Source organism: Phycodurus eques, chromosome 8, assembly GCF_024500275.1.
Source record: "Phycodurus eques isolate BA_2022a chromosome 8, UOR_Pequ_1.1, whole genome shotgun sequence".
NCBI classification, from domain to species: domain Eukaryota; kingdom Metazoa; phylum Chordata; class Actinopteri; order Syngnathiformes; family Syngnathidae; genus Phycodurus; species Phycodurus eques.
In genome coordinates this window covers 5,770,179-5,782,402 of record NC_084532.1, presented here as the reverse complement: position 1 = coordinate 5,782,402, position 12,224 = coordinate 5,770,179, and the positions used below count along the sequence as shown (strand labels likewise).

General features: G+C 38.9%; 1 protein-coding gene across 3 annotated transcripts; it reads right to left on the bottom strand.

Moving 5' to 3' along the window:
* Window positions 1–1,995: 1,995 nt before the first annotated feature.
* On the bottom strand, window positions 1,996–11,766 carry LOC133406650 (uncharacterized). 3 transcript variants are annotated; one of them, XM_061684394.1, is made up of 9 exons: window positions 11,571–11,766; window positions 10,173–10,226; window positions 9,195–9,325; window positions 8,228–8,402; window positions 7,724–7,843; window positions 7,438–7,466; window positions 7,252–7,351; window positions 2,149–2,222; window positions 1,996–2,056 (listed from the first exon to the last, which is right to left on the bottom strand). In XM_061684394.1, the coding sequence occupies exons 1-8, from the start codon at window positions 11,757–11,759 to the stop codon at window positions 2,175–2,177; spliced, it is 846 nt and encodes a 281-aa protein (XP_061540378.1). In that variant the 5' UTR covers window positions 11,760–11,766; the 3' UTR covers window positions 1,996–2,056; window positions 2,149–2,174. The 3 variants fall into 3 exon arrangements, with proteins under 3 accessions (XP_061540378.1, XP_061540376.1, XP_061540379.1); XM_061684392.1 differs by lacking the exons at window positions 1,996–2,056; window positions 2,149–2,222 and adding an exon at window positions 5,904–6,423; XM_061684395.1 differs by lacking the exons at window positions 1,996–2,056; window positions 2,149–2,222; window positions 7,438–7,466 and having other exon boundaries at window positions 7,291–7,351.
* Window positions 11,767–12,224: the final 458 nt, after the last annotated feature.

Sequence of the window (12,224 nt, the reverse complement as noted above, 5' to 3'; positions counted from 1 at the left end):
AGACCTCCTGTGGATTGTCGGTGCCATCTGTTCATCAAGCGTGTCCGCTGCATACGTCTACAAGCCAGTGCAGCGTACTGCCTCTTGAGAAAGTTGTGGTCAATCCTATGGCAGGTGACACCTACGTAACTACGTTGTCTGGCAGACCAGCAGTTTGTTGTGGTAACAACATGGCTCATAGCACTAAACGTTTTGATAATTATGCTCATGTTTTTTTGCAGCTTTCTGTATTCTGCAGCACAATGTTCTCCTTGTCATTACTGTACAATTACATTCCAAGGTTTCTATCATGGTCTTGAAAGATTGTCTCTCAACCACAGAAAAAGGTTAGTTAGCTTCACATACAAAATTTAGCGAAAGCTTGTCAAATGTTGCCGTGGAGTGCCAGTAAACGATTTTTTTAATGTTTGCATTCTTCATAGGAGGTTCAGGATCCTCAGGGAAGCATAACTTCTACTTTCTCTGGAATTCAATTACATTGGTCTACTTCAGTTTATTGGGGTGAATCCTCTGTTGACAGAAAAAAATACCAATGAGGCTAAAGGGAATATATCCACTAAAATTGAGCCATCACCACAGCCCACTCACTACGAGAGTGGAATATTCTGTGACATAGATACATTTTAATTAAAAATGCACTAAAACCACAGATGTTGTGTGTGGGTCTGTGTAAGTGTGTGTTTGTGTGTGCGAGTGCCTGAGCGCGAGAGGCTACAACACGAACTCCAAAAGATGCACGTTAGACCGTTACTAGGTATGAGTCAATGACTGTTAAACAGGGTAACTGATAGCATAGCACAACCAAAACAAGTAAAGCACAACAAAATCATTTCTAACTTACCACAATGTGCTTTTTCAAGTTAGACGTGGACCTTTTGTCGGCTGAAATTTCCATGTTTGGACAGACACAGACGACAGTTCATTATGAAGCTGTTATTTTCCATACACTGAAATGTAAACATGGGCTTAAAGTGAGGCCAGGGATGTTCTGCCTCTTGGAATTGGGAGTTGTAGCGTATATTGGCGTTGGATAAAATTTAAAGAAATAAATTCGTCGAAGGTGAACGTCTGTGTTCACTTCCGGTTTAGTCCGATAGACGTTTAAAGTCAGACTCAAACTAACCTTGTCTCGAAAAGGGCACCATGTCTCTTTTTTATATGTAAAATGTAGGAAAGGCAATGAGAAACCTCATAATCTCCTCAAGTCTCATAATCTACAGGTTGCTACATTTTATGAAATACAAATCCTAGATTACAGAGGTTGCCTTATTAGACTCAAAATACACACAAAAAACAACAAACTGGAATTTTATAGAATATTTAATGAATTCTACAAGGGAATCTATAGGGAAACACGCAGAGGGGCCCAACTACAGAAAGAAAACTAAGGGTAAACGACAAAGGAAGAGAGGACCGAGTGTTGCTGGAGTAAAAATGAGCGTGAATAGGTTGCACATAGGTAGGAACTTTGTATGAAGCTAGTATTTTCCCCAAAATTATAAGGCACTAATTTTGCACATTCTAGCAATGATTGTGGTGTCCTACTCACGAACGTAGATCCATGGGTCTTTGGGGTGGTCTGTCTCAGTCGTCTCGGGAAGCACGGAGGCAGGTTGGGTTGAAGAAAAAGGATGCACAAAAATTAAACAAAAACAGGCGGAAAAAGGAAAATAAATTGTCCCGTAGGGGTGCGCTCGTAACTTTCCTGCCGATTGAACTTGTGGCGGGCCCAGCTCTTGCTCTCAGCTGCGTGCGTGACCGGTACGGGATGCCGGTAGTTGCTTGCTGAGGCGCCGCCGACCGATCGCGGCTAGGAAAAGCGATCGAAGCCGCATGTTGATCAGAAGTGCCGCTGGCTTGGCTGAGGCCGGCGCTCGCGCACATGGTGGTACCGGAGGACAACGGAAAAAGAAGATTGTTGGCCGAAGCCACGCCGTGACTGGCGAGATTAACCAGCCAGGACAGCAGAGAAGCAGGACACGAGAAGAAAAAAAAAAAAAAAGAGGCGGGAGCCAAAGGTCAAATGCCCAGGGGTCGTGTCCAAGAGACGTAGAGACTGGAGGAAGACCACACCCATCAACTTTAGTCTACAATTTTGACCCATAAAATGGGTTTAAAAATCATATATAAATATAAAACACTTCTAACCTTCTATTGATTTATTCCACCATTCTTCATGGAATCAGACACTTTGGAGAGCCCGTGAAGACTGTGGGACTTTTCTGTGTGAAAAAAATCAATCACGGAATCAATAAATTATTAAATAGATATGATAAAAAATGGCAAACAGAATGCAACTCAATGTAACAGAGTAAAAGTACAATTTCTTAAAATAAATACTCACGTAAAAATAAATTGTATGTTGTGTCAAAACTACTCTCACCAGTACAATTTCTCCAAAATGTAGCACATTCCTACCCACCTCTGTTTGTAACATTGAAAAAAAAAAAAGGGGGGGGGGGGGGGGGGGGAAAGGTATAAAATGTATTTACTGTATATAAAGCATTTGTGTATAATATGGAAAAATAAAAAAAAATACTTAAGAATGGATAGCATCTTAATTCAAAATCATTCCTTTTGGCTTCCTTAATCCCTGCAGGTGCCTTGTTTCTCACCCATTTCAAGATGAAGTTAAATGTGGTTGATGGTATTAGCAATGAGACCATCATTGAATTTGTTGAAGCGGTAAGTGAAATTTATGCGTTGCTTTCCTATGTAGTATATGCAACACAAACCATTTTAGTACAATAGTGAAAAACAGTTATTGAAATTTTTACTTTGTCCTTTTAGTTTTTTAGAGAAGAGCTTCTGAGGGGAACATCTTACACCATCAACATTACTGAAGTAAAAAAAAAAAGACCATTAAAACCTGTCACTCCTGCTACCTAGCTAGATCTTAACACGTTATACTGTATGTTCACACATATGACTCTAGGGTACTGTATACAGCATATATATATATATAACCACATGGATGCTGTTTTTATTGTGTAAGTCATCAATGTTTTTTATTCTCAACTGACATACTATACCTACACTAAGCAGGAAATGGAATGACTGAATTACTTTACCGTTCCATTCAGTGACACAATGAAACATTTTCTTTGGAGGTTTGACATTCTAGATGGCCTGAATATATAAATACAGTATGAATGTATTCTATATTAAAGCTATGCAACAAGTACACCATGATTGTCACAGTTCTGTTCTATTGTTTACTGTGTGGTCTTCCAGTGTTTTTCAACTGCCCACAGCACAGTTCCACTCTTTAAGTCAGTCACTCCCACCTGATTCAGCCACGCAGGTGCTTCATATCAGATATTGAGGTGGATTTTTTTTTTCACCTGTGGTTCTGAGTCGATGGTCTCCCGGGAGAACACCGGTTTCCGTTGGGCAGGAATGAATGAAGACTTCGAGACACTTGGCTTTTGGGCTAATTTGATTTATTGAACAAGCCTTAGTGTCATAGCAGCTGCTTACAAAGCCAGGACAACGAAATGGACACGGATGACAAAACATACACAACAGAATAATACAATTACCAAAATAAATGAACAAAAACAGTGGAAACCACAAAAATACAACTGTGGAAGCAAACATAAAATCCACACAAACGAAAATAGAAAAAAATTCTTACAAACATCTGCCAGTATTCCGCAACAAAATCAAACATAATACAACAAATTGTCAGATGGATATCTAACAATACTTCATATCAAAGTGTAACAAGCGTCTCCTGTCAAATTCAGAGAAACGCACAAACCACCATGCCTGGGCAAAATGTAGTCAAGTGCCATATCGTGTTTGAGCAAAGCTAGTCGATGGCTTCTCTGTGTATTCGACAAAAGCTCGAATCCCTTAATCGTTTCATTAGCAAAACCCTGCAACGTGTACATTATATTATCAATGTGATCAGCCAAAAATTTCACTCCATACCATGGAAAAAAATCCAATGCCTTCCATTTGGCTTGACGGTTCTTTAAATCCCCTAAATCAGTTTGCTACTTCTTATGACCCCACTGGCCTGAAAAAATAGTCCTTGTCCCTTTCACTCACGACTAGCCTGGTCTCTGATGCTATGCTGGCTATGTGTTCACCTTGAGAGGTCAGAACAACAGTTTTCCTTTTGACATCAGACTTTAAGGGACCTTTAATCCGTCTACTGCCTTTAGAGGAAACGATACTTCCTTTAATAGTTATCCTTTTTTTAACTTGTCCTTTTTCTTCTACCAGGTCGACTATATGGGTCTTATAGGTTAGCTTTAGCCATGTAGTAAGGTCACCTCGATTATTCGATAACGGTCTTATACAAGAACAAGTATATTTTCCCCTCAATTGGTTTTACCATGTCAACAAAAGTCCACAACTAGTAGTTCCCGCATTGGCCCTTTGGGTGTTGGAATGTAAGCTGTAGGTGTCATCACCTCTCTCCTGACATTGTTTTTCAGACATATGGTACATCTGCCTATAATATAGTCAACTTGTTCCAGCAAACATAGTGCCCAAAAACCATATTCTTTGTTTAATTTCCCACTTCACTACCCCCCTTGCGCCTCATGAATTAACAGACCCAACAAGTCCGGGGGTGCCACTATGAGACCCTCATGATTTCTCCACAAACCAGTGGAGTCTTGGCACGCTCCCCTCCCTTTTAGTCCTGTACATCTTTTAGACCAGAGTTCAGACACGCCTGCGTCATCTACTACATAGTAGACGACAGACTATAATAACTCATTATACCATAGTTACTATATCTTTATTGTTAAAGCCAACTTCCATATATCTGCCACTGAGGAATTATAAATTCTGCAGGGGTGTTAATAGATGTTTTTTTTATTATTATTATTATATCCCCTCAATCATATCGTACTCCGAGTCATTGTGACGCTTATGTACTTACTACCATATCATGTGAAATTCCTCGACATTATTGCATTAGACATTCCTATATTGTTCATATTCTGTACCCCACAAGACATGCACAATTTCTTCCTAAACTTTAATCCATCCACCGTCCCCTCATGGAGACAGCTTCTCTCCTCCATCCAACCTTCTGTGATGAACCTGCTTAAACCAGAAACTTCCAATAAAAGTATAGTTTTGAATCAAAGTTTGAAATTGGAATACTAACCTCCCTTTGGGATACATTACGAATCAATGTGTCCACTTTACCCGGGGCACACTTTTGTCGACAGCTGTTTCTGGTCCACCCGACAGTAGATGCTACTGGTGGGAATCCTAAAGGCTATTAGCCCAGCAAATAAGCCAGTTTAAAGCGTTAGGATTCCAGCGAACCACAGGGAGAGGCACTATCCTCAAACGGAGAAAACATGGAACAGTGATGAACCTTGCCAGGGGTGGCCGGCCGACAAAGATTACCCCAAGAGAACAGCGATGACTCATCCAGGAGAAAAGGAAGAAGTCAGGACAACCTCTAAAGAACTGGAGGCCTCCCTTGCCTCAGTTAAGGTCAGTGTTCTTGACACAACAATAAGGAAGAGACTGGGCAAAAAAAAGGCATCCATGGCAGAGTTCCAAGGCGAAAACCAATTCTGACCAAAAACATCATTAAGGCTGGTCTTTCTTTTGGAGAGAAAAAAAAAAAAAAAAAAAAAAAGCTAAAAGTTTTTTCTTGTGTCTTTGAGATGATAGGCACATAGTGTTAACTGAATGGGTGGCAACAATGAGGAAATTAAAGGCCATTATTTTGAGGGCACCAGCCTGTTGGCAAGATGTTGGGGCGAACTGAGGTAGTTCACTTTTGGAACGGTGAACTTATTTCAAAGTTTTGAATAATGAAATTTGAACTGAATTAGTTCATTTTTGGATCCCAGAATCCCCAACTCTTCTAACCATCAATAAAATGGGTTATTGCACAAATTAACAATCATAGACTTTACTGGTCAACTCAAAAGTTTAATTTTACACTTCTCTCAGAATGGATAAGAACAATTCAAAACACTTCAATGATACTTAAAATCTAAACATTGGTTCGTCACACTACAACTAAAAATTCCAGTAAAAATCCCCCCATACACAATTTCTCTGATTGTAATAAATCACCCTGATCTACGCTTGTCGACAAACATATGTGGGTAAGGTAGGCATCATTACATGGAAATAGATGCAAAAGTTGTTTTTTTCTGTCAGCAGTATTGAATGAGCTAGTATTTCGCGACACTGACAAAAGGCACCATAAGTACTCACTGCGTAAATAGCAGAGACTAGACAGCATCCATTCATATAAATTACATTTCCAATACAGAAAACACAAACAATCAGAGAGCTTCATCATGCCTCATAAGGACATGACAAACCCTTGAGGACATGATTATTTCTTCAAGAATAGGTGAACAATAATTGCTCCACGAATTATGATGATGCAGGTCCATAAGTAATATCCATGAATCCAGAAGCAGGAGCCTATAAGTAACGTGTATTTATTCAAATATGGACCAACTACAATTTAGAATACATTTTCAATCAGAGTAGATGCATTTTATGAGTGAATATGTTTTAGAATGTTTTTCTGTAGCTGCTAATGTTGCTTTTCTGAATATTCAGGATATTTCAGTGAGAGTGACGCTCTACAAAATCCTCAATGTCAAGTTTTGAATTTTTGAGAGGGTGGGTACACATTGCACCAGTTTTAAGATCACTGCATTGGCTCCCTGTGTCTTTTAGGATTGATTCCAAGATTATTTTACTAGTTTTTAAAGGTTTTACCAATCTCGGGCCATCACATTTATCTGATATGCTTTTGTCATATCAACCCTCGCAGGTCCTGAGGTCCTCTGGCACTGGCCTTGTAAATAAAACTGCTGCATTCAGCCACTATTCCACTGCGCCTTTGGAACAGCTGAGGGTATCACGACTGCCTGTGGGGATGTCATCCTGCAGTTTCCCCGGGCTCGGGGGACTCTGCGCAAAGTGAGGACTCCATCCCAGTCTACCCGGGTCATGATGGTCTCTATAGCGGCATCCTGCGGCTGTGACACCTCTCTGTGTGAATGGCTCCCACAGGTTGTCTTTCCTCACCTGGGTTCTCAGTGCCTTGTCATGTTTCTACACTATTAAATCAATATGTGCAGTGTGCGTTATTACTTTCGGTTGTGCACATGTTTTGCGTTTATATGTGAGGATGGGAGTGGTGGGTTCTTGTCTATTTTGTTACATTCGCTGTAAAGCACTTTGTGTTGCACTGTAAATGCATGAAAAGTGCTCTATAAATATGTTTTAAATAAAACTCACGCCGTCTATGCTCTCCTGAGTGTGTGGCTGGCTCCATCTTTTCTGCAGATTATCTCCATCTGGGCAGCTCTCTCCAACTTCCTCCAGACATAATTGTCTCCTAAAAGAAGTTGAGAAGAATACCTAAGCACAAACTAGTTTAGCTGTATGATCTGTTTATTTTGTTTTTCCCTGTTCTAATCTTACCCGTCAACCACAACTGTATCACTTGATGCCTGGTAAGAGAGCATTGATACAGTAGCCGATTTCAGTTTGTGTTAAACATTTTAAACAAGAATTGAGTAGCCTATTACATACGATAAAACTGAGCACATGAACACACGTCACTTGAAATGCAATTCATTGTTGGGGGTAAAGTAATGATACATGGCTATACACAAAAATAAATGACAATAAAATAAAATTACAAACACAAAAAATTCAAATGATAAAAAAAATAGTGTGGACAGGATATTGAGGAGTTGCGGTTCACCTGCAGGTTGTCATGGTGGCTGACAATATACAGAGCACCTTGCCCCGTGATTTTGAGGACCTGTGCTCCAGTCCAGCCTTCTGAAGGGGTGACTGGGACAAACGGAACCCCCTGTATGCACTGCAAAACATGCTCAGCCACAGAAACAAACACATTATTGCTACTGTATATCAATTCAAGAAGCGATGTACTTTATGCTTATAGACGGTCTGTAATAAAATATTTCACGTATGAGAAACATTTCAAACCTGTACATCAAACTACAGCACAGTATCTGGAGGAGAACAATTATTTTATGATGGGATTTTATCTCCTTTTTAACTTCACACATGATCAAATTACTGCAAAGACTAGATATTTATAAACCTTACATTTTAAATGAACTAAGACCTTACAAAAAGTCTCATTTTATTTGTGTCCAATGTATTAGTCATAATAATAGAGTATTAAAAATAAAAGAAGAAACAAATCCCCACACTGGAAGATAACCAGTACCAGACACACCTGTAAATATGTAAAAGAAAATCTTTGTCCAGCCTGTATTGCAACTCGCCCTCGGAAAAGCAGCACCAACCGACTCTCCATCTGTTTGGCTGACCATTCACGGTCAATGGTGATCCTGGCAGTCATTCCCATGGCTGAAATTGCTGCTTGCTCTTTGCCTTGTGGTGCAGTGTTTCTGTGGAGACAGGAAGTAATACTGACCTATACATCCATCCATCCATTCACTATACGGTTGTCGTTATTATGGTCGCAGGTGAGTTGGAGCCTATCACAGCAGACTTTGGGTGAGAGGTGGGGTTCACACCAGAAAGGTTGCGAGTCAGTCCCAGGGCACATACAGACAAATAACAACTCACACCCATTGGCAATTTAGTCTTCAATTAATCCCACATGCTTGAATGTGGGACAAACTCCGAGTACTGGAACTCCCAGAGTTGAAACTCTCAACTGTGAGACATGGCTAACAACTGTGCATCACGCGTCCCTAATATTGATGCAATTTATTTGGATGATTTGACGTAATGCATCGCATCAGCAAATAAAAATAATCACCAAGGCATTTTGATGTTCCAGTTTTTCCAGAAGTGATGGTTGGAATTGTCTAAACCACGAAGTAAATTTCAAGAATGTCCATGTTGGAAAAATTTAATCACTAAATAAAAAGTGTGGAACTGTATGTCCTCCCTCAACACAATCAGGGAAGCTGTTGTCTATAATGTACCAGCTCAATCTGGACAAAAGGTGAGGATCACCTGTCAATCACATTACAAATGGGACAAATGACCTGGTACCAATGAATAAATGTTACTCAGTCATTGAAAAAAAAATAGCAATCAATAAATAGACCTCTTATTACTTAATCTCTTGCATGTCATGAACAACAAGAAGATTAATCATCAATGTCCCCAAGAAAGGTTTTGTTTATGGATTTCAGCTAACAGAAACACCAACTCTTTCATCTTCCCACCTCATGATTTCTTCACTGTAGTGGCCTCTCCGTAAACAGATCACATCTTTGACCACCAACCCAGTCTGCTCTGGAGTCAGTCTCTTCCATTTCATTCGGCTTGCTTTGTTTAAAGAGGCTGTGTGAAATGTCTGCAAGAGGGAGTTAACGTTGGTTTGATCATTTCTCACCATGGCAAGAGACACATTTTGAAGCTGGTGTCAACCTTCCAAGAAAATTTGAATAGGGTCGTTATAGGAAAATTATAATACTTTTATCAGCACCAATAGTTTCTGTAAAGATTCAATATGCCTAAAAAATATCTAAATATTTTCCTTTGAGGTAAGGTATGGCAGAATCCCCCAATTCGTTACTTTAATCTCATCTCATTTACTTTATATACGACACTAGGTTGTCGTTAAAATATTTAACAATACACATTTCGACACCAGAAATTTTAAATACTGCTTTGTTTGAGCATTATACTGTTTTTAAACCCAGCTAAAATAATGAAAATCTCTAATCAAACATTTATAGTCTTGATATACCAGTGTTATGCATTTCTTCATTTCATCCTTTTGTCAACATTATCATTACCCTCTCTCGCTGACTGGCTGAAGGAACTCACCTTATAATGAGGCCTTGGATGGCTATTACATATTTTACTTACAGAATTCCTTGCCCTATAAAAGGGCAATACTAAATCCAGTTTGACTATCTAAATAAAATTGGATACTAGTTTCACAATGCAATTGAAATCAATTGAATTTATGCTTGAAATAGAAATCTCCAAATTCATTTTGAGTTTCACTTCTGAGCCAAATCGTGTTGTGAAAGAGACGAGAGTGAAAAACAATTTGCATTGATTAAATCACATGTGCTCCGTTGTGTTTATCTTATCGAGAGGAGGCAAGCATGTTCAGTGAACAGCATGTGTAGTTCTTTAATCCTGTTCAAACTTCATCAATAATGTTAAAAAAAAAAAGTAAGGAGTGTTACCGTGGTCACGACCTCCACACGCTTAGCCTCAGACTTTCTGGGGGGAGGAATCACCTTAGACAGGAAAGGAACAGACAGCCAGCATAAAATGGTTTACTATCCTGTGTAATATACACACGTAAACCGACCAGCCGCAACAATATGACCACCGGCATAATCTAATGATATATCAAATACAAGAAGAGTTGTATGACTAATGCCTTTCAAAAAGACATGGACATTTTTAATTTTTGATTTAACAAGTCAGAGAAGTATTAATTTGATACATGTATTTTTATGGTTGCAGTTTATAGTGGTATAGAATTGCACTAGATCATACTGAGAAAGGTTTTCTAATATTTTGAATCGTGTAGTGAAAAAAATATAACACCTCTCTCAATATTATGCAGTACAGTTCAACACATGCCAACTACATCAGTGGTGAGAAGTACAAACAATTAACTACTGTACTTTTATTTATAAAAAAATATATATATATTTTTGAGACATCTATATTTTAATTGAGTATTTATTTTTCTGCTGACTTTTTACTGTTGCTCCATACATTTGAACACAGACACCTGCATGTGCCACTTTTTACTCCAAAATAGACTTGTTACGTTTTTCAACCTCTGCCGATAACAAAAAGAAAAAAAGTCAGCCTACTGATTGAAATTGTATGAAGCAGAAAAAAAAAAAAACAGCAGCAATATGGATGAACGTGAACAGGGGAGACAATGGCAATAGATTTGGAGAAGCAAGATATTTCTCATTCATGGCCTTATGTAAGATAATTATTTGATATCTGTTACAAGAACAATTGGGGATGAATCAGAATCATCCTTTATGGTCAAGTATATTACAACACACAAGGAATTTGTCTCCGGTAGCTTGAGCCACTGTAGTATGACATCAGAGAGTCACGATGACATTTAGGACATAAAAACAGAGAGTCATTGAGTAATGAAAGGGTCCAAGTAATGCGGTAATGCTGATACAATGACAATTGTGCTAATAATGCAGCGTCATTAAGCAATTTAAAGTGATAATTGTGATGCAATGACAATTGTGGGGTATTTGTTGTATAGTTTAAACGTCTCATTCCTAGACAGTTCTTATTACATTTAAAATAAGATTCTAAAAACCTGTTTTCATGATTAACTTCACTTGTTTTTACTTAAGATAGAAAACCTGGTGTTTTTTTTATTTATACATTTTTTTTGCTTGTAACAAAAAAAAAAAAACCAAAACAAACGAACAAAAAAAAAAACTTGCGCCACAGACCGACAAATATTCTTGGCAAGATTTAGTTTTTGCGATGAATGCATGCAGAATAGACCTTAAGGCCAAATTTTTCATACAGCTTTTATGTCACCTCCAATTACATTGTGCAGGTGGTGATCCTTGATAGAACCCTACCTCCATTTCTATCTCTATGTCATCCATGAACACATGGGGAGGTGGACGGCGTTCAATGCTTTTATTTTCCTGAGCAGGAGTCACCGTGCTGGGTTTGGGGTTCTGCAGTCCATCTTGCTGAGCATGGCCCTCTGGTGTCGGCTCTTCCTCCCAAATAGAGACCAAAGGATGCTCCAGGTTCTCAGACATCAAAAAGGAAAAATATCAAGATCATTATGAGTTGTAACTGTAAAAGTAGTTGTGCTGGGTGGGAAGTTTATAGCACATTTCATACACAATGTGGTTTACATGATTAGAAGTATTTAAGACAGTTGGATGCAATTTGGGTACTATATCAATCAGGGGTGGTCAAAGTGTGGCCTGCTGGCCACATATAGCCCACCTTGTTCTTTATTCTGGCCCACCGAGCATGTAGCTTGGAGTGTTGCAATATGTGTCTCTTAATGTTCGTAGTTACCCCCTGGACTAGGTTAGTTAAGATGAAACTATTCAATGTATACTATAATTTTACAAATGCAAGCGTTTGCCGCGTCGTCACCAAATGGTCACGTTGTGTCTCGGTTAGCAGAAAGCATATGGGATTCAATAGGCGGCCACGAGTTATCACGCTAATTTACGTTAATTAATAAATGGTAGCGTCGTCGTGAAGATTGT